Genomic DNA, 22,125 nt, shown 5'->3' on the forward strand with positions numbered 1-22,125 from the left:
AGTAGGTGAACCCATCTTAAGATAGCTGGCTAACATCAATCCTTGCTTTTGTAGGAGTGAGTGATCTGAAGACTGATATAAAATATATAAACTGGGCTCAAAGTATAGTTAAAAATTAAGCAGCTTGGAAAGCAAAATATAAATTATTCTGCTGTGTGTCTGGTAAAAGCTACATGAGCTTTCATATTTCAAATCCAAGCCCTTCTCAAACAGCAAATGAGTCAACGTGGAAAACAGAGAATGAAGCCAGCTTGTCACTGAGCAATGGTACCAGGGCCTTGTCAGCTCTGACTTGTCTGTTCCCCTGTTTCAGTGTCTCGGGGCTGATTATCCTGCAGTGGAACCACTCCTCTGGCTGCTGCACGAGGTGCACCTGTGAGAAACACTGCAGGACAACTTTGGGAGTTTGCTGTGACCCAGCTGCAGAAACCCAGGAAAACTGGTGAAGTGTTTTTACATCTTGGGAGAAACCCAGTCAGAGTCCCTCAAAAGGCAGTGGTGGAATACAAAAGTCAGTGATGCTGCTGCTGTAACAAGGTAACAAGGCCTCTTCAGTATTTTCCACTTTTTCTGTGGGTAAGCAAAACTACTTCAGTCTATGAATAATATTAAAAACAAGTAAGAATCATAAACCCATAGTGAGGTGCAAACCCATGTGACACACTTTTAGTAACAGAAATAGGTACTTTGGAAGGGAATTAAGTTCTCTGTGTCCTAAAGTAGCATCTTCCCACCATCCAGAGAATCTGACATTTCAATTTAAAAGAGGAAAAGAAGCCAAAGCTTTGTGTCATCATATCTGTAGACCAAACCCTGACTAAGTGTAATTAGGACAGAGGATACAAAAGTTACAAAGGAACTGTAGTTATGCTAAAGAAAAAACGTTCCCCTTGTCTCATAATTCAAGGAATGATTTTGAGAAACCCATCCTAGACAGAGACACACATCAGTAAAGAATTCTGCCCAGACTTCAGCTTTCAGATACCCTTTAGTGCTAGTGCTACTATAACTCCTGTTATTGCTGGCTATGTTATACCTGTAGGATGTTACACCTTGAATAAGGACACAAACAGGTCACTGCTGGGTATTGATGGAGGCTCACTGATGGGGTCATGGGGTTTTTCTCTAGCACTTTTCTGTTCACTCAGCTGTACTGCACCCACTGTGAGCTAGCACAAGGAGGAAAGCTGAAGCAGTCACTGCAATAACACCAAGATGACAAGCAGGCAATTTACTTTGCTCTTGCTTTTGATCTTTAACATAAAACGAACCTTAGATATGTTTGCACTCAAATTTAATTTATTAATTTCAGATGTTTTTCTGAAGTAATAATGTCAAGTTGCTAGCAACAGACACCCCCATCCCTTCCCCCCCCCAGCTCTGTGAGGAAAGAACAGTGTCCTGGCAGACCTTGTTTTTATAGTCCACTTTAATGTACCCCCAGGTCAGTAAAAGGCATCCAGCTATACACTAAAACATACAGTCCCTTCCCACTACAACAGAAAAAATAAAGGTGGAACAGTGATTTGTGTTTTATTGCTGGGTTCTTAAACAGCAGCTGGAAGAAGCATTGATATAAAAGCTGTATGAAATACTAAAGAACTTCAGTGTAAATAAATGTCCAAAGAACAGCACCTTCACAAGCATTCATTATTCTATTTTTTATGAAATATCCATTTACTAAAAAAAGCTGGATCCATAACTACAAGACACTAAATGGATTAAAACAGAATAAAGTAAAAAACTGTGCAGACAGTTACACTAAAAAAAAGGCAAAACAATCCACACATCCTGTATCTGTGATCATCATCATCATCTGATGTCAGACGACTTAACAACATGACACAGACTGCAGACTATCTGCTAAGGAAAAAAGGTCTGAACTGCCAAATCAATTTTTTGATCAGGACAGGACTGGAAGCCAGAGATACAGAGCAGGCTCCACCCAGTGCTGGGTACCAGGTCTTGTTCTGTCTGTGCTAAAACTTTACTTGAGTCAAGAAAACACCTAAACCCACTGAGCTTCATGCCTGCTACCAAACATGACTTTTGAGAATCAGTCAAGATGTGAAAAAAGTTAATGTCTTTGTAAAAAAGGTTTAGATACAGGAATTGCTTCTGATTTTAGTGAACCAAAGCTGTTCTCCAGCCACCCCATTTACCATCATTTTCTGATCAAGCACAAAATGTCCTTTTTAGTTCTGATCTGAAAAAGCTAAGTCTAAAAGACAAAAAGATTTTCCTTTCCCAAAGATCTGATGATAACTAATTTTCCCTTCAGAATAATGCATCCCTACTAAAGAATGAAGTACCTATTTTGGTACAAGTTCTTGGAACCCAGAGCAACCTATTTAGCAAAAATTATTCATGATGTAACAACAAATCCAAACAAGGATTGTTAAAGAGTCATGTGATGAGAAGTAACACTTAAATATGTTGATAAGCCTTAGACTTTTCATCAGTTCAACCATGAAAAAAACATATAAACACTTTGGTTTTATGCTAATTCACAGACTGCATTATGGCCCTTGGGGCTGTAAAGCAACACAGTGGCTGAGGCAAGCTAAGAGAGGAGTGCTGGGGAGGGGAATTACCAGCTCATGCAGTTTAGCATGCTGCCTGTTTCATAAGCAGAATCTTTACAGCACAACTCTATTTAAATAAAATTTCAAACCAAGTCATATTTTAATTTGGATACCTTTTTCCAAGCCAAAACCACATTCTGAACACTTGACTCATGGTTTCTACTGCAGTAATTTTTCAAAAGGAAATTTGAAAGTTCCTCTGATGACTTTCCTCCCCTCTCTTTCATTTTCTGTGTCTGCTTTCTAAAGCCAGCTCTCCAAATAAGTAGTAGAGCTTCACCAAGCTCTTGTAGATTTGCATCTTCCTCACTTTATCAGCTTTGGGAAGTTGGACAATTTTTACCAGCATTTCCCATCTTCACTTTTTCTGTAGGTTCTCTCTTGAGGCTCTGTGACCCACACCAGCACAATGTATTAAAAGGTGCTTTTCTTACAGAGAGGGTGTAGCAGGTACTGTTCACTGCCTCACTCACCTAACACGGAAAGGTGTCTACACAAATGTCTGAGGTCTGCTCTGGAGGCTGCACAGAAAAGGATCAGGAGATCCAAGGGATCCAAGCAGCCTCAGAAGCAGCTGCCTGTGTACAACCATCACATCCTCACAGGCTGCAGCAGCTCTGATTTTATAGATATTATTCTCTGTAACTGTGGCCGTCTTACAGCACTTCTGAGCTCCCAAGCAGCCTAAAGCAGAGCAATGTTCTGAAAGAAACCAAGTCCTAACTGAAATAGTCAGCACCTTTTTCAGCCCTGGAGATACTGAAGAAAATGAGAAGAAAACTTTGGCTAACAGTGTTGTTAGCACATGTTGATTTTATTCTGGAGAAGAACCAGGTGAGAAAATACTTCATTACACAAGAAGAAACTACAACTGAGTATTGTGCAGGAGGTTTGTCTGTTAGCAGAAGAAGCTGAGATTATTTTACAGAATTTTGAAAGTGCAGCATGCTCCTTCAACAAATTATCATTTGTCACTCAGAAAAACCCTTCTGTGGAAAAGGGTCAGCATGATTTTGATTCAATTGCACTGTAAGAGAACAAAGGCATTTAGCTGTGTCTCATGGACAATTCCCCTGAGTGATAACATCCCTGTTGTAGCTTATTGTGCAGCTGCAGTCCTGTAATTCCCAGACTCCCAAGCTCCCTTAACTTGGGACCCTACTGCTGTCTCTGTAGCTTAGAAAAATATAAGGACATGGAAGACTGGGCATGATTTCAACTCCATCTGGGCAGGAAGAAAGGGGGCTCTGGCCTTTCTTCCCTGTGTGGCCCAACAAACAGCCATATCTTTTCTATTCAGTGTTGGACCAGCCTTTCTATTTCAGGAATAGTTAAATCATGTTAGTGTCTCATTTTAAGCAAGAAATGCCAGCCAAATCATCTCTTTGCTTTATTAAACAAACAGGTGTATTCTGTAACCATGCAACAGTAAGATTTTGTGAAAACAGGTAACACCTCTTAACAGTGAAAAATTTACTGTTTTCTAATTTAATTCATGAAATACAGTCTGAGCCCCAGGCTCTAGGGAAAGTGAGTTGCAGTGACACAGGATGGAAAACAATGCACCCAGGTTTACCTTGAAAACCCCAAAGAAACATGTACCTGGGAAACAGTTTTTCTCACATAATCAGATAATATTGGGTTGTAATTCAGACTTGAGCTAGTTTAAATTCCAGGGGTGTCTGACTCCAATTTCTGTAATTACACTCACTTCTATGGCTTGATTCCAAAACCCCCTGAATTCAGAAGAAGCTGTTTTCCAACTCTAGTTCCAAATGTACAAATCCCACTTTTGAGGCAGGTTTGCCGTGTCCAAAATGTGACCGACCTCGCCTCAGCTGGAAATCTAACTGCTCAACCCAGCACCATGGACAGAGTAAAAATATAGGAAAAAAATTACCAACATAAAAATAAACCAAAGAAAAGCAAGCAGATTTTCCAAATTAGGAGGAGAATGCCTGGAATAATCAGCATAGGCAATCAGTAGCATGCTTTATTTAGACTGAGCCTTCAATTAAATAAATGCTTTTCTCAGCAAAAGCAAATGAGACTGTAAAAGAAGGAGAAGACTAAATTAGTGCAATATGAATGACATAATAAATATGTAATGGGTACAGTACAGACCTTGCCTCTCTTCCCATGCTCTCTGTAGAGAATTTGGGGAAAAAAAAGTCCTGACTGAACTATGAAATTTATCACATGGTTCAGATTGTCACCTTTTAAGTACTGATTAATGAACTATTTTTTACAGTAACTGCAGACATGAATCAATGTTCATTGCATTTCATGTACTGGTTGATGGCTCTCCACCCAGACTGCAGGTGAAGTTCAAAGCAAACAAAAGGCAGCATTTCTTCAGAGAGCTGTGAAACATGAAATTCCCTCCTGCAGACCATTTTGAAAACTGGCAGTTTTCACAAATCAACTGAACAAATCACAAATCTAGAGAGGAATCACTAAATTGCATTATGTTGGTAACATTAATATGACACAGTAAGTCCTTGAAAGAAAAAATCTTGGAGGTGGGAAGAGGCCTGGAAAAAAATACCATTATGTACTTTTCTATCCTATGCCCTTCACAAGAGTTTGGGGAGTAGGAGCAGCAGGAGACTGGGCTATTGAGACTCTCATTCTGGTCCCATTACTCTGCTTTTCAGTTAGCGTTCAAGTTTAATGATAAAATTAGATTTTACAGTTATGTTTATCCAAAAATCCCTGGGTCACCATACAAATCTGTTTCTCAGTCAGGGACTGAAGAAAGAGAACAGACAAGAAAAAGCTGATCCTGGATACATTTGTCCCCAAAAGTGCAGGAGCTAGGGAGGAGCACCAGTAGAGCCGAAGTGGGAGCAAAAAGGTGGAGAGGCAGTTCTGTAAAGATGTTAAATTGTATTGGAGGATCTGAATGCTATCAACACTCTTGCACCCTGTCAGAGTTTTCAAAGAGAGGAGAACCAAGTAAGTAACCAGGACCAGGAAGTTGCTACTCTGAGATGTATGTGTACACCCCCACACTGGTAAGAGCACATAGGTATTTTGTAAAAGGCAGTGTTTCTGGCAAATACAACCATTTAAGTCATGGATAAATTGGTCTTTAACATTTTCCCTGGAGTTTCAGGCACAAACTGGCTTTTCTTCCTTCCTTTCACTTGCAGAGTACAGCTGCTGTCTGAAGTGCTGAACAATGTGGTCGGTTCAAGAGTAATACCTGTTCTCTCAACAATTTTGCACTCCAAAATGATGTTCTTTCAGCTTCCCTACAAGAGCCACATTAACCATAGGCATTTTTTGCTGCACCTTTTTTCCTCCCCCGGGCACGTGGTGTATCTCATCTTTTCAAGACTCCAGTGCTACACAAGGAATAATAATATTTAGAAGTCTTTGAAAACAAAATCTCTTCAGTGGAATAGAATTGATTTTATCTCATTGCAATTTCAGAGTGCTCCCATTGCCTCATCTGCCAAGCAGGTGTTACAGCAGCAAAGAAAGATGTGAAATATCAGTCACAGCACTGTTAACTGCTCAGTGCTCAGGCAGCTCTCAGACTGTTATCAAAAAAAACCCAAACCAACAATTTCCTAACAGAAGAAGGAAACAGTCCCACTGGTAAATATTGGGGATCAACATCCTCTCTTTCCTAAGCTCTTTGGTCAGCCCTCAGTAGCATACAGAATTATTTTGTGTAGCCCTTTTGAAGCTCTCTGTTGTCCCTCCTCAGAAGAGCTGTATGAATAAAAGAGAACTGAGTAATTAGAATTTACATTGCACAGCTCTATAAGCATCTCAATAGAAATATCCCATGCACTCTTGTTTGCAAACATTATCCTGCAAATGTGCAGGAAACCTCTGCCTTAAATTTGCTTTGTAGCCTAAAGAATCAGAAGTTTGGTGTGGCTGGTGGTTGGTCTGTGTAAGTAGGAGATCAAGTATTATTTTGAAAAGTATATTTATGTTGAAAGCTTCTTTCTATAAGACAATACTAAATGGAGCTACATAGAAAAGGATTTTAGTGTCACTTGTTTTTCCTATATAATCAGAGGAGAAACAACAGGCACAGCTAGAGGGTGATTCCAGATCACCTAATTAGAGCACTGGTCTAAATAAGCCTTTAAAGGTCCTGTCTCTAGGAGGTCACTCTGTTCTTCAAGTTCAGTTTTGTCAATGCCTCTTGTGAATGCCTACTTTTTTCCATCTGAAAGTGATGCTTTGTCACAGAGCTGACACAAACCCCAAACAGTCCTGGACTGCTGTGTGCTCTAAGGATCAAGAAGAAGCTTCAGTCCAGTGGATAAAACTGATTAAAATTTTTTTTTCTGAGAACAAATACCACTTAATGTCCTTACAGACTACATGTATTTTGTACTTGCTGCTGAATTTCTGAAAAAACAATTTTAAAAAAATCTATGTTTGTGTATGTCCATGCAAGATTTACATTACCATACCTGGGGAACTGTTCTTACATAGAATATATCAAATGTGGTCACTCTACCTGGGCCATAAGTGCATAACTGCAATCTTGAAAGAGGTTGATCTAAATCACTGAAGTTGAGAGTATTTAAATTATCTTAAATACTGACACATAAGCAATGAGATTACTCACTCAATGTATGGGCTTTGCCAAAATCGAGGTCTCAATGGCAGGAAGATGAAAATATTACTCCCCTGTCAACTCTGATTACACAACAAAGAAAATAATGAAACATAGCATATGTTGTCTGGTAAATTTTAGAAACAACAGCTTTCAACACTCCATGCTTTAATTCTGTGCTCAAATATATCTCAGCTGTGGATGTTCTGAGAGCTTCTTCTTCTTTTAACACTGCTCCCCTGTCACAACATTTCTAAGAGGAGAATGTAGATATATCACACACTTTTAATGAGTCAAGGTGTTAGAAGTTACAGCACCTCCAGTCACAAACATAATGAAAAAATATACCATTTAATGAAGTTAGGTTGTTATTTTTGCCCCTATGTGCACATTAAATACTTTTAACCACATCTGAAAAATTCCTTTGAAGACACTTGGATGAATTTAAAACTTTTTAATTAAAAGAAGCTGAATACTGTAGGGAATTTCCTTCTGTATACTTCTATCTCTGGTCTAGTTATTTTCTTTAAGATACATCATCTCTCAGCTACATAGACCACATAATCTTAAATCTGAAACAAGATCTCTTTTCAACCCTGTTGGTGAAAAACCATCTATTAATTTAGGTTTTATTCAACAGAGCTGCTAAACACGTTTAGACATTTGCTTAAATGCTTTAATTGATTTGTGCCATTAAAAAACATTTATTGCTATATTGTATTACCTAATATAAGTAATGCTCAGTGTGTCAGTGATGGTTCTAAGGACAAAAAGTCTTTAAAAGATTGTATATAGCTCACCAAAAATATACATCCTTTTCAGGTCATAGAAAAAAAAAAATAATGTCCTAACAAATTTTACTGGAATGAGATATGTAAGAAAAAGTAGGTCTTCTATTACATAAACTGCCTGATTTGAAAACTTAATTTGCTGCTTATGTTTATCAAAGACACATGACTTGCAGACCAGATTTTTTTGGCTAGACTATTACTACTACTTTATTTTCCCTACAATGCTATGAGGAAACCTATTTATATCAGCCCTGTAAAATCCTTAAAAGCTGAATATGCATTTCATGCAGCAGAGTCGAGTGACTCCAGCAGATCTCAGAGATGAGAACGTCAGGTCAGCTCTTTCACAGCTCTTGCACACAGATTTTTCTGTACTTAATGTCTGCTTGTGGAACTTTGACAACTTTGGCTTAACTTGCAGAAGTTATACCAATACACCTTCAGAAAGGTATCTCTACTTAAATGCTAAACTCTGCTCTCAACTGAGTTGGTTTTCACTATGACCAAAAACCCATTTTCAAGGACAACAGTTCTTGTGATGCATTTAAAAAAACCATGGTCTAGCAGGATTTCTTACACATGCAGCTTACAAGTATGGTTTAACTTTGCACAGTAGTAATACATATTTACAAGTGCCAGATTTTCAATTATAAATATTTATCATAAGGACATGATTTTATCTTTAATTAGCCCAACTGTTAAGGACACTTCTAATGTGAGAAATGTAATTCATTATTTCATACCAGATGTAGCCTCTACAGCTAGTCTTTTATCTCTGCTTGTAATGAAACAACAAAACCATTATGTAACATGGGAGTGATTAGAAGATAATAACTACAGAAGATCTGGGCTTTGGAATTAAAATAAAAATTTTCTGAAGTTGCATACCTCAATTTAAAGCACCTGTGACCATATGACCAATATGACCACACTTTAGGTATCTGACTATTTCCTACACAATCCATATGAATTTATTTGTTCTCATAAAGACATGAATGACTAGATTATCTTTCCTTTCCTGTACCTCTCTAACCTACTAGAGTATGCCTCCATGTTCCACACTTCTAAAAAGAGTATAAACATGAGAACTGGGGTAATTCCAGGTTTGACCCTGGGTTATAAACAACTGAAATATGATGTCCATCGAATAATGCCAAACACCCTAAGCCATGCATGTTACTGACATAATGACACAACAAACATGGTTACAAGCACTGAAACACCAAGAGGAAGAAGGAAGAGAGTAAGGAGGGACTGGTGACAGGTTGGGGGAGAAGAATAGTGGTAGTCTGGTGCTCTCCTAAAAAGGCACACTGACTTTTTTTTTTCCCCCAGAATAGTTACACCAAATTTCAAAATTCAAAAAAGCAAAGTATGTTGGGATTTCATTGGCAATATCCTGTGTTTTAATCTTCCAAGAATGTATGAAATGAACTAGGGGAAAACCAGTTTCATGTCTAATGATGTGCTAAACTTGATTGTTCTCTAGCAAAGCAGAGGTTCAGAAAGCAAGCAGTGTCCTTGCATCTCTGTGCCTCTACGCCACCATGCCAACCAACAGCCTCTCTGCAACCCACTGAGACCTCAGTGGTCTCACAAAAGCTGCTCTTAAACAGAATAATAAAATAGCAACAGAATGCACCTGTTACTAAGGTAACTCTGAGCCAACTTTTGATTCAGCTCATTTTTCTCAGCAGTCTGAGTTACTGAGCTGCCTGTTCTCTGTATTCATTTCATTAGCAAAATGTTTGATTATTGGCTTGCAAATGTTACCTATTGACTCAGTGTATAGTAAAGAGCATGCCAAAGATCACTGTTTAAACACACTCATTAAGGAACCAAACAACTTATTAGAGATGGGAATGAATGAGGGATACAAGGAGAAATGATGGAGGGAACAGAAAGGTGGCACAGAAAGGAGTTTAGGAATTTCTTCCCTAGAGTTGTATTGCTCATGCCCATTCCATACCTTTCCCCCATCATTTGAAGCCTTCCCAACTCCTGGTTAAGCCTCTGGACACCCTTCTAAGAAACACCACATGTAACAATGATAATGTTTCTTTCACCTCTTGATCAATTATGTTCCCAGTACTGAGTGTTGTCAAATGTTAGTAAACCAACTGGATGGCAGAAAATCCTAGAAAAGAAGTGTTTTGGTTCCCACATTAATGCCAGTTTCCTGGGATATACCCATGAACTAGGATGTGCTGCAGTCCATGGTACACAGGCAGTCAGAGCTGCCCAGCTCTCCAAGAGCCACACTTCCCACTATATTAACACTAACACAAAAATGAAAAGATATGAGGTGTTCTCAGTGTGTCTCCTTATGGGGGAAAAAAACCCCACTTGTAAATCTTGAATCTGCAAATATATCAGTGCCCTGGAGAGCCCTCAGATAGCTGTGAATTTTGGCCCCACTGATTGGAAACAGTAGGAGACTGAGAGCTTGGAAATTAGGCTGAGTTGGATGAGGCCAGGCTTAACAATTAGATGGTAAATTGGGAACAAGATCATAAAAAATTTGCATTGTTCAGCAATCCAAATAATGTGCTCTCTTATAGATACAGAGAAAATGACATTCTGATGCAGTGATGGCAGGATGGCAGGAAATTTTGAGGGACTGGCACACTCCAGGAACATGAAGGCAATTACCAGAAAACAATGGGAACAGCATGGAGGAGTAGCTGTGTACTGTGTCTGTCTCCATAGCGCTCAAGTGGCATCACACAAAGCTGAGGGATTTGGTACAATTACTCATTTAGCACATGCTCCACCTGCCCTTCATCCCAGACATGGCCCCTATTAGAAACGGATGTGCAAAGGATTGATTTTAGCAGAGCAAGACTTGTTTTAACACTGAATAAATCTGGGGTGCATTACACTCTTGGTTTAAAATTGGCTCAGTGTGGGAGAAAGCAACCTCCAAGGTAATTCTGAATTCTGTTTCCATGTTTTATGTAAAACATAAATTCTGTATTTTTCTCCTATGGCAATACCTGATCTTCCCCCTCCGTAGGCAGGAAAAACTCAGGTTGTCTTGTATCTGTCAGTACTTGAAAAATGGAAACCTTGCTATTTATGCTAAGGAACTTTTCATGTTTAGCTTTTTACTTTTCCCTCAAAGTTTTAAATTTTGTCCAGTACTTTTTACAGGTGAGTAGATTCAGTTGATAATTTTGATCTATGGGAAACAATGAGGCTTATAAGCTGTATTCAAAAATTCCTTGAAAACAGTACCATTTAAGTTAAATGTATTTTGTCTGGCAGCAGAGCCATTAACAATTTGAAACAAAAATTCAAGAGTAGGAAAGTTTGAGAAAATACCTGCTTTATGAAACTTTTCCATTATCTCCTGACGAACTGATTTCTCGAAGTTGAAGTAATCATCGTCTTCATCAGGTTGGCTCAGAAACAGAGGGATGTGCTGAAACACAATTATATGCTTGCACTTCTGGTTTGCAGCAACAGCCAGCTGCTCATCGAGCCAGGCATCCTGGGCTTGCCTTAACTCAGGGCACTTGGAAGAATCAAAGTATAGCTGAGAATTCAACACGAGAAAGAAAACACCTCCAACCCAAAAGCTGAAGTAGTCATCTCCCCAGTTCTGGCAAAAATCACCTATGGTTTCTCTGGATGGAGTATTGCCAATATCATGATTCCCACTGACAAAAACCAGTGGTATGTCCTGGTCAGTGTTTTTCAGAACATTCTTTAAATCTTGCTCTTGGTTTTTTTTCCATCGGGTTCCTAAAGAAAAAAAAATACAAAACATTTGAATGTTTATATTTTTTTTCCCATCTTCATTGTTAGGTTTTGTTTATGGAACTGTGCATAGGAAGAAAATATTGTGTATTAGATGTGACCATGAAAACATCTCCACTTTATCCCTTTACATCCACCCAGCCCAGTCCCTCCCTTCCCAAGGCTGCAGCCACTTCCAGAGCTGGACTGCAGGCAGGCTCTGGACAGGACACAGCAAAGAGCACAGCAGTGGTGATGCCATGGCCACTGCTTTGCACCAGGAGCTTCAGCTGATTCTTTTCATCTACAGACTCATGATGTGGTGAAAAAATGAAGCAGCCTTGGATGGTGCAATGCCACAAAGGTAAAAACCAGACCAACTTCTGACTTATATTTTATGGCTGTGCAACAAAATTAAGGGTTGTTGTTGTTGGTTGTTTTTTGTGTTTGTTTTTTTTTTTTTGTTACAAGAATTATTTTAACAGCAAAAATTTAATCAGTGTCTTGTGATGACTTATTTATATGATGAGTCTCTTTTAATAATAAGAATGCCATTAAAAAAATTTGTTGTGTACTTTGCTAGCTTTCCCTGCAATTTATTTATATTAATATGCATATCCATACAGGTACTCTTCTGAATGTCAGGAATTGTCCCACCCTACAAAGATTTATTGTATTGACAGTTTGATTTTCAATCACTGAAAAAATTTAGAAAGGAGTTTTAAAGGGATAGTTATTTTCTTCTAATGATTACAGAGGTTTTCCTATGTTTTCCAAAGACTAATCTTTAACTAGAGGCCATTGATATGATTATTATTTAATTAATTAAATGAACACATATAAATTGGTTTTGTCCTGTGTAACATCTAGCATGGGCCCTTTCACAAATAGTAACTCCATTTTTTAACCAAAAGCTGTAACAGGATTTTTACAAGAACTCTGAATTCAGGTTTCTAACATACACTTGCCCACAAGTCTGTGCCAATTAATCATTGTGTACTTTTAATTGTGTTTTTTACACATACCTTATACACAGAAATGCATAAATGGGTTCCTGTATTGCAATTCCTGTATTTTATGAGATAAAAGGGGTTTTTACAATTTCTTCAAAATACTCATGATGAATATGTTCACCTATGAATGAACGCTGACCCTTATTAACAAATATTTTATTTTACATACCCTACAGTTACATGCTTTAATACCACCTTATTGCTGTTACCAGAATTCTACAGCTTTATAAAAATACTGAGAAAAACCATATTAGGTATAAATTGTGGCTAAATGTAAGGACATTGATATGAGGCGCATTAAGTCAAATTCCACAACTCTCTTGGGTTTAATTTCTGCAGAGGGTAGAAAGTTATTGTAGGAAAATCTTTGAGTAACTTGACAAATACTGGGCATATGATACCCAGGGGAGTCTAGAAAGTAGTGGAGAGCAGATCACTTTTTGGGGTATATTAGTGGTCAGTTTAGGCTGCTCTTGTTAATCCCAAAAAAAAAAAAAAACGGGCAAATAACAGCTATACTGCTTGGAGAGGCTGAATTTTTAAAAATAAAACAAAAAATTCAAATAAACGTGGCACACTGCTGTCCACAGGGTAAGGAACCTGGCCGAGAGTGCTGCTTTTACTGCCACTTCCCATTTTCCTATGGAAAGAGTTGGAAATTTCAAGCTCTAAATATGAAAATATATGGGGGAGGAAGGCAGGGAAATGCAAGGGGGGAAGGCTCTGTTCAAATCCATGTAAACACATTACACCATGTTAAACTCCATGCTATCACTTTGGGAAATTTAGCTAACAGTTGCAGAGTATAAAGACATTTATGCAAAAGTTACAGAAATAATTTGCAGAATTATGTATACCTCTTCCCAGTGGTGAAATTCAAGCTCTAGAGACTAACACTTAGATTAGATTTGTCGACAGCAGGGCACCGATTCCCTCATTTAATGAAATATTATTTCTATAGCAACAGAGAAACATATTCAGTGTTTATTGCAGAAAACAGATTGCTCAAAATGGAAAACAAGGTCTCTGCCCAAGAGCCTAGGAAATCCTACTAAGGAGAGATTAGTTTAGAACAACTGCATCTTGGCTTGACTTTCTTGGCAGAAGGTAAAAACAACTTCAAAAGTAGAGAATCCCACAGAGGTAAAAGTGGGATAAAGTGGAGGAATGTCTCAGGACCCCTTGGTGCAATGCTGGAGAGGAAAGGCTCAGCTGTCCCACTGGCCCTGAGCTGCACCACCACAACACACAATGTGTGCCACAAGGAGCCCTCCTGAGGCAGCTCCCCAACTTCACACCTGAGGTAAGGAACAGGTGAAGAAGACAAAGACAGTGGTAAAGAAGAAAGCCACTGGAAAATTAAAGTGGTCCCTGCCACAGCATAAAAAATATCCTTTTGATCTCAGGCACAGAACTATAATATCTAATTATTCCAATTTTTATGAAGAACATTTCTGTTTGATGGACATGTATTTCTTTGGCTTAGAGGGAGCTTTGTTGTAGGTGAATAGGAAAATAATATAGTGCCAAAAGGCAAAGAAAAAAATTATTCGTGAAGTGCCAGGGTAGATGCAACTGAAATAAATTTCTGTGATGCTTATCCTGGTATCATCTGCAGTGACATTTTTAAATTCTGGGCCACAATTTTCTGTCTTTATGCTAGGTTGTGTAAATAAAGTCTTGCCCTGAGATAAATTACTTCACAAATTAATAGCCCATAAAGGGCAGCTTGGTTTTTATGAAAAACATGAAAGTGAGAACTGTTGCTGGTGCAGTTGTATGCAATTTTCCACAGCTTCCCAGCCTTTCATTTTTGGAAGCTGAGTGATGTGAACAGGAGCATGAAGGTGCAATGTCACCATGCCTGTTGTTTTCTGCTCTGTATCCCTGTTTGCCTCAGCAGCTCCAGTGTTCTGTCCTGCACTGCTTAAAGGAACCAAGACAACCAGCCTTCTTCACACACTGAAAGAGCAGATTTCAAGACAGTACTTTTACAGCACTTTTGCTAGAGCTGTCTTCAGTCAGCAGAATTACAGATTATTCTGCTGAAAAATAATCCTTTAGGTACTAATCCTTAGTTACAATTTCCTTTGGTATTCCACAGAAGGGTGCACCACTCTAAGATTGGGTTGGGTTTAGTTTTTGTAAGGCACCAGCTATTAAAACCAACTTAGAGCATTGTTTCCCCCCAAGCTGTATCTGCAATGCTGATGGTAATTTTTGTACAACACAATCCTTCCTATAAAGTAACCCCCAACAACACTGGAACTTTTCCTCCAGAAGTATTCCAAATGAAAAATTATCAATTAATTAACAATACCACCAGTTTTTCTACTAATATGAATCAGGAGGGGGAAGGGGGGGATTATGATGCCATTATGAGGTGGTACCCCCAGGCATTCCTGGCTTGGTGTTAGGTGAAGTCTAAGTATTCCCCCCGGTGCAAGAGAAGCCTTTAGCTCAGACATCTTCAAATAATTTAACAATATGCAAAAATATGGCACCACCATTTCCTGGATTTCTCATTACTCACTCTCAGTATTTTAATGTATCTTAAGTGTCCCAAACTTAGAAGAGCTGCAATCACATTGTTTTTTAATGGAAAGCACAAATTTTCATTTTGAAGAAGAAAAAACAGAAAAATCAAGTTTTATGCCAGCAACACTCTTGAAAGGCCCTGATGTGACAACTGCAATCTGTTTAACATTTAACCCAAGAGACTGCATACGTTGCAGACAAGAATACTATAGAAAGCATCAAATAGAAATAGTACCTACATTTGATAAAAGCAAAATAGAAAATGTCAAAACACCAGCTATAAAAACAAGACTTAGAAAAACACTGGGCCCATTCCTTCTGTAATTTATAACGATACCAGAAGTACTCTGACATCAAAAGACAACTAATTATTGTTGACATCACAGGTCCAAACCCAATGCTATCATCAACACCACACTGTAGCTGCCAGGCACCTTCTGCAACTGCATCTGATGGCTTTGCATTTACATAAAGATCTGAGCTCCAATCTTGCCATGTTTCAAAGCACCAATCCACAGCATCTCTTCAGAGCACTGATGCAGATGGAGCTTCCCCACCCCAGAGCTCTGACACTGTTCCTCACTGTGCTGCCTTCTTTCCTGCCCTTCCCCATGCCATCAATAGGGGTGACTCCTCCTGACTGCCAGGGCCACTCTCTTCCCTCTACTCATCTCTTTACAACTGATCATCCCATAAAAGTGATTCTCTCATGGGCCGTGAGCGGAATGAAACACTACGGTCTCCATGTTCTCTTTTGTCCTGGGAGGCTGCAAGAATGTGATAGTGGACAGGGCACTGCAGAGAAAGGAAACCTCCCCGGCCACCCAGTTCAGTCTTACCAGCGCTCTTCATTGTTTCTTGCTTTAAACTTAAAAGCTTCCCTTCTGGTGTCTGCTGTAATGAACTAATGCAACACACTGTGTCATTCCAAATTATTATGTGCAGGGATAAGCTGATCCATTTTAATAAACCCATTATGGTCATGTTCTGAAATAGTTTTTTTAGCTTTAGTCTGTGCTGTAATAGCTAAAATGTCTCCTCTTTCTTCTTTAGACATATATATTTCTAATCTTCAAATAGCCCGAAGACAATTTTATGATGAACAAAAAATAATGTAAATATTACTATATTCACTCCTGAACAAACTGATTGACTACTCAGTCTAACTTACAAAGAACCTCATTTCATTAGTTCCAGTGAAAAGGAGAATCTGGAATACTCATTTGTCTACAGCTGTGACTTTTTCAGTACAGTCGAAACAAGTAATAATCTGTTCTGAGGTTCAAAAAATGATCACACAAAAATTTTCCTACATGAAAATACAAATTAATTTTATTATATAACTTTGAGCATTAAAATAAGAAGAAATTTTAACTCTAGTTTAAACTAATAATGAACAATTATTATATTAAAGCAATTATAAAATCCCCAACTGAATAAGGAAGCCTATTAGGGGATCAACTGCTCCTGGTTTCAGTGCATGACATTAAATATAATGACTGCAAATGCTGACATTTTTCTGAGTGCCAGCCACACAGGTACCCACAGAACAACCTAATTCATGGCATTTACTGCTCCATGCTCTGCTGTGAAAATAAGTATTATCCTTCACTTAAGCACAACTCTGCTCTTATCCTTGCTCATCTCCCAGCAACACAGAGCTGTCACAGCAAGCACAGGCCACCACTGCCTTTGGGTCTGTGGTTCTGATGAAATCATCACAAACAGGAAAAAAATACCTCTATGCTACGGTACCAAAACCAAACTTAATTTAAAAAACTTCACAGAAAGATCCAGTACTTGTACTAGATTTTTAGTACTGTATCTAGTACTTGTATCATAAATGTAAGATCTGAGAAAATTGTGTAGCTAATTACATCTCCAAGATTTTAATATTCAGAGATATCGATCTGCTAATCAGATTTCTAAATTCAACTGCAGACTAGATTAGAGAACATGGTTTAAAATACAAATAAATATATACTTGCTGAAGATTAAACATCTGCTTCTGACAGCCCAATGGTTTTTCTGCAATATGAGCCTGTTGGACTTGTGTGGAGATCTCAGATGCTTCCCTACTCTGGGCTGATTAGAGCAAATTTAATTTCACAGTAAGCTGTTTGAGGCTTTGAACGCTCCATTAGGTTTTACTAGAATCAGATAATTACTACAAAATGTTTATTTATGCAACCACAGTGGCATTTCTTTAAACAGCTATTATTAGATATTTAACAAATAATGTGCTGCTTACCCAAATTCTTAGCTATTATTAATTAACACTGGTGTAAGAGTTTGGGGAAGAAAATAGCCAAGAATCATTTTGGTTTAGATGCCATCCTACCAAGCATATCAGAGTAAGTTTACAACAGCAGAAGAAACAGATGCAGTGAGTTTAGTTAGATTACACTACCTTGTGGTCAGGAAACTAGGTCACACCTAAACCCTGCCCTATTGATCAGGCAGTGACATAGAAATGTTACCTTGCACTCAAACAAATACAACCTTTACCTATACCCTGATTCAGTATAAACATTTGAAAGCCTCTGCTTCTGCCTTGCACCTAAAAAGTCGATCTGTGTCTTTTCTACTTCATGCTCTATTACAATTCTCCACTGACAAAGATTCAGGAATTGGGATTTGGCTGACAATTTTGCTGAAACTGCAAGTGACACTGGAATACAGCTGCCTCCTCCCCAGCTGTTCCACGATGCTGGGAGCTAAAAAAATACACAAACTTGCTTTTGTTAGTCAACCAAGCACACAGTTCAAATAGCAAAAAAGGTAAATATAGTAAAGGTGAAATGCTTACAGCCATTTTTAAAGGTGGAGCCTATTTTAAGACACTATTTTTTGACCTGCTCATATGTCTATTATATGGACAAATCAAACATCAGCTTTCATGCTCTTGCCTTCTAGATGAGAAAGGGATTTTTTTGAGAATTACTATATTTCTAGTTAAAATTAAAACTTGACAAAATATCTCCTTATCTACATGCCTCACTTAAGGGCTAGCAGTGCAGCCTAATTTTATCTAGCCAAATTTTAAAAATAATCTAATGATCCTTTGTTTTAACAAAATTAGTTATTTAATGGTAGCTTAAAAGCAGTATTAAAAGCCGTTCACAGGTTTTTTCCTTTGTGGAATGTCTTACCAAATCACTGTATATAGCATTAAGAACTTGAATTGGACCTGACATTTCTCTGTAATTTATTCAGTTCACAAATGTATAAATGGCAGCTTGTGCATTTGCATGCAGATTTCAGCAGTACACTCCTATCTCATCCTGTGTGCAAAACCCACCAGCAGCAGATGTCCAGCTCCCAACACCTCGTCCCTGCAGTGTGACCACGCCAGCCCTGTGACGCAATAAGCACGAGTGCGGCACCTGCCTCGCCAGGGACAGCCCAGCTGGCTGCAAAGCAGCTGCAAACATACAGCTCTGCACAGCAAAGGCCTGGGCAATATTCCTAACAAGGAAGAACACACATGGCCAAATGACTGTGGACTTCATCAAGTGTGATAAAACTGGACATTTCCTCAATGCTGCTTTTTAGTGGATCCTGGACCAAAAGACAGGTAAGACTTCCTGGGATGTACCAATTTCAGCTCTTACACAAACTAAGTATTCACTGACCTTTCCTGACAAGCCCAATATGTTTTTCAATTAAGAGAAACAAGAAAATTCACAAATAGGTTTTAAACAATAATGTTTTGACTAGGAAAATTTGCTATGGTGTGTGCTTTCCCCAGTCTAGAAAATTAGGCAAATTAAAGAGCTTTTTTTAGAGTTATCCTGCAAGGTGTTTGCAATTATACGCTGCAGCCCATGTCTCAAGATTTATTGTCTATCAAAATTACATTTTTGGAGGGAGTCAAGTTAAGGCACTCTATATTTGACAGAAAGAGAGAGACAAATACTTTGGACCATGGCAGTTTTACATCCAATTTGGGCATGGGAAAGAAGCTCAAGCTAATGCAGTTGTGATTCTCCCAGGAGAGAGGATGCCTTCAAATGCTACAGTGATTATAAACAGAAATGAAGCCATACCACTGTCTGGCCACCAGAACCATCAGTTCTGATGTTCCTCAGCTCTGCAGCTTGTCTATTCTGAATGTAAATAACTTCACTCCCCTCTGTGGACGTGTCACAGCTCATAAGAGGGACTAATTGTATAAAAGCCAGTATGCCCATCTCATCTCATATTCTGATAATCAAATTGTCAAGCAGGAGTCAAATGGAGAAATACTGATTTGAAAAACTGTCACTTGCTGTCTAAATATGAACTCAGAATCCCAACATTTGGCACGTGTTTTTAAAATCTTGTTGCGCATCATTGCCTGTATTATTATGTGAAGAAACACTGCATGGGAGAGAGGGTAGGGTATATAATTTTGAGGAGACATGCAGTTTCACTTTTCACATAAAGAACATACTGCTGCCCAAAATTGTAATTAGCTGAACTGAGCTGATGTGCCTTATTGAGGCTTTATGGAGGAGTTGAGAGCGTTAGCGGAACGTGCGAATTCCTGGGGGAAAACGCAAACCGGTGATGCACACACAGAGCCCAGCTTGCAGGCAGGGGGAGCTGGCTGGCACCCGAGCATGGCCCCGAAGAGCTGGGGCCCCTGGAAGCAGCAGCAGGACAGCCACACATCCTGGTTGTAGGCAGGTGCTCGATGCTTGAAGGACAGAGAGCAGGGAGACAGAGGAAGGACACTGGGCAGGAAGAGCACTTGCATCTCCCGCAGTCCCACAGTGATTCTGACACTGACAATTCTCTCCCAAATTCATGACTGCTTTTACAGGATGCCAGTCGTGGAAGGTAAGTCTTACTTTTCACCAGCACAAGCTGCTGCAGCTCTGGGGCCTTGGCTGGCTGTTTTTCCCCCCATTACACAGAGTAATCTGGCAGCTTTCGAGGCTGCAGTGCCTCAATGACCACGAACACATCAGCAATGAGCTGTGTATAGGTGGGGCACCTCTGTTTTCAGCTTGTCTATTGTTAGGGCCTTTTCTGTTTAAACTATTCACAGTAACAACACATGCCCGGGCTCACAGCCTGAAACACACATTAGATGGCACAGAAAAACATGAAAATATGTAACAGACACAGAGTCCTGGAAGCTCTTACAATCCAAGTATGGCCCAACAAAGAGAGTGAGAGACACAGACAGCAAGCACACCAAGGAGCAATAAGAAAACATTATTAAATATGACTGCAGCTCTTTAAAGCTGATTGAAACAATCAGATGTTTTAGCTTGTTCCACTTAAAAAAGGTACATTTATAAAAGTACAAATGGTGAAATGTGTTATAAATAATGATTTAAAAACCCTTAATTAAACAATTTAATAATATAAAACAAAGAGAGAAAAAAAAATAGAAAAATGTCACTCCTTGGGCTTAATTGACAGAAAAGGCTGATGTGAGATTATAGAGCACTGCATGACCTGGGTAGGGAATGTGTATATTAGAGATTATTATACCTTCACATTAACTAAAATAATGAGTACAAGTGTTCACAGTGTATTTCAAGTGCCATAATAGTAAATTCCAGTGATTTTGATTTCTTGTAATTAACATATACACACAAATGAATTTAAAACTGCAAGCATAAACATTACTTGCTCACTGATCCATTATCACACTGCTAACAGATCAAGCTTAATCAAGGTCTATCAGGTTTTTTGTGATTATACACATTATTAGACAAGTCTCATTTCATTCAGTCTCTAAACAGCTACATTTTATTTCAGTCAGAGCTAAGTAAGTTTGAAAGAGACCTGCTGTCTTGTTCTTTTACTCACATAACCAGAACAATTAATGAAAAAAAATTAAACATCTGGACTAAATACATCACATAAATACCTTTCCTGGCTAGAACTATCAAGTTACTGATAGCAATAGCATCATTAAAAAAATGCAATTAAACAATTTTCTCTGAAGGAATTTGGCCACTTAAAAATAGTTGCTGGATTCTCAGCTTCACAGTCAGTGTTTTTCAGTGGCTTCAGCAGGGTGACCTTGGCTGCCAACAGCTGAATTCTCTGCTGCTGTAACAAAAGGTGCTGAAATGCTGATGCTGTTTCCTGGACACCAATCTACACTGAAGGTATGAGTGTAGGAGAAGGAAGCACAATGTTTGTGTTAAACTGGAACAAGGGAGGGCAAGCAAGAAAGAAGCTGGGGTGTTTGCCCCACATTTGGAGGGCACTTCTCTATGGAACAGACACCAGCCTCATTGAACTTGAGCCAGGATCGGGGAAGAGCTCAGCCACTAAAGGTGGGATTTTGCTACAGACGACCCAAAATGGGCAAAAGAATGGATTAAGTGTCCTGTGAGGAACTTGAAACACTCTCTAGATTGCCCCAGGTCCTACAGGATACGAACATCCCTGACACCTGCTGACAGCAATCCAGACCTGGACCCCAGGAGGCAGTCTGGGACAATCCCTTGACACAGACAGGCCAGCCAGGGCCCACTGCCCTGCTCCTACTACTCACGACCACAGGAATGCTGGGGGGGTGTGTTAATCCCAGCACCCTTGGCTGTAGCGGCCTCCAAGGTGGAGTTCAAGATCCTGAGGGGAGCAGGAAAGGCAGAGAGCACATCTGAGGCCTCATGACAGCACACTGGCTTATTCAGGGATCACCTACAGGATCCTGTGAGGCTGTTCTGAAGGCAAGAGTTTGAGAGGGTTGACAGTGTTCAAAGACAAGGTCCTACAAACACAAGAATGGTCCTTCTGGATACTCAGGGAAGGCAGAGGGAGTGAGAAAAATGTAGGCTATAAGGAGAATGATCTGGCTAAATGAGGAACTCATGCCTGAGAACCAATGAAAAAAGGACATAAAAGGGAGTTGGAAC

At 39.1% G+C, this 22,125-nt stretch overlaps 1 protein-coding gene across 2 annotated transcripts in view; it reads right to left on the minus strand.

The window, feature by feature from the left end:
• The window catches only part of CPPED1 (calcineurin like phosphoesterase domain containing 1), a 38,839-nt gene that overhangs the window by 3,087 nt on the left and 13,627 nt on the right, over window positions 1-22,125 (minus strand). Inside the window, exon 3 of one of the 2 annotated variants that reach the window (XM_084216314.1) lies at window positions 11,289-11,711. The exons of the other annotated variant lie outside the window; for it this stretch is intronic. Coding sequence (XP_084072440.1) covers window positions 11,289-11,711 — 423 coding nt within the window. The remainder of the gene's footprint in view (window positions 1-11,288; window positions 11,712-22,125) is intronic. 2 annotated transcript variants of the gene reach the window in all.

The sequence above is a fragment of the Fringilla coelebs genome, assembly GCF_963513975.1.
Source record: "Fringilla coelebs genome assembly, chromosome: 16".
NCBI lineage: Eukaryota > Metazoa > Chordata > Aves > Passeriformes > Fringillidae > Fringilla > Fringilla coelebs.